General features: G+C 74.7%; 1 protein-coding gene across 1 annotated transcript in view; it reads right to left on the minus strand.

Annotated features, from left to right (window-relative positions):
* Positions 1–1,106, minus strand: part of LOC101634954 (mucin-19-like) — a 54,284-nt gene that overhangs the window by 39,764 nt on the left and 13,414 nt on the right. Inside the window, exons 10-12 of the mRNA XM_012732263.1 lie at positions 655–867; positions 507–572; positions 349–421 (exon numbers count right to left, since the gene is read on the minus strand). Coding sequence (XP_012587717.1) covers positions 349–421; positions 507–572; positions 655–867 — 352 coding nt within the window. The remainder of the gene's footprint in view (positions 1–348; positions 422–506; positions 573–654; positions 868–1,106) is intronic.

The following is a 1,106-nucleotide window of genomic DNA, read 5'->3' on the forward strand; positions in this document are numbered from 1 at the left end:
GCGGCGCTGATGGAGCGGCCGTGGCCAGGCCTCGGCCCTGCGTCGCTGCTGGCCGGGCTCCTGTGCCGCCGGGGGCTGTGGGGCCTGGCTGACATTTTATGGCAAATATTTACCCCATTAGCTGAGCCGCAGAGGGGGGCGGCCGCCTGCTAAGTGCTGGCCGGGAGGAGTGGCCCTGGCCGCCAGACACTGGGCCCATTCATCCCGCTGGCCTGGGCTGCAGGCGGACGCGGGCGCTAATGGAGCTGACCTTACCGCGGGCAGTGGACCGGAAAGGTGTTTGCTGAGGGCTCGGCGTGTCCATCAGCGCCGCCTGCGGGGGTGGGGGGGCCCAACACGGCCCCCCACGTCACCCTCGGCAGTGGCCGCGCCGCTGCGGCCAGCGTCGCCGCGGCTGCCTGCACCCCAGAGCGGGGCAGGACTGGAGGGCAGAGGCAGTGGGCAGGGGGGGCGCATGGAGGGACACAGGCCTGCACCCGTCACACAGCGTGGCCCCGGCCAGTCACTGATTGGCGACAGCTCCGCCGGGCAGCTCGGTGGCCACCAGTGTCCCTGCCTCCAGGGCCTGGGGGCTGCAGGGCGGGAGGCCGGGCCACCGTCAGGTCCGGCGGCCACTGGGCGAGGGGCTGGGCAGCGCTGGGCGGCCGGACTCACCTGAGGCCGTCGGCCACGTGCAGGGCGATGCGGTGCTGCAGGACGCGGGGGAGGCCGGCGGGGCCCTGCTCCAGCAGCCGGTCCAGCGAGCCCCTGGCCGCCAGCTCCATGACCAGCACACGTGGGCGGATGCCGGCCGCCAGCAGGGACACGAGGCTGGGGTGGTGCAGGCGACAGAGCACCGCCAGCTCCTGCGGGGATGCGGCCCTCAGGCTGCGGCCAGCGGCGCGAGGGAACCCCACACCGGCCCGGCCGGCCGGCAGCACGTGGCCAGGAGCCCTCCTCCAGTGTCCGGGGCGCTCGGCAGCTGGGCCACGGGGCTCACCCACCCGGAGGCCCGCAGGGACCACCCAGCCCCTCCGCGGCCACGCCCACACAGCAGCCCGTCAGTGGCCACACCCACCAGGTGGCCACGCCCACACAGCAGCCCGTCAGTGGCCACACCCACCAGG

This window comes from Condylura cristata, unplaced genomic scaffold (genome assembly GCF_000260355.1).
Source record: "Condylura cristata isolate star-nosed mole 26May11 unplaced genomic scaffold, ConCri1.0 scaffold00034, whole genome shotgun sequence".
Classification (NCBI taxonomy): domain Eukaryota; kingdom Metazoa; phylum Chordata; class Mammalia; order Eulipotyphla; family Talpidae; genus Condylura; species Condylura cristata.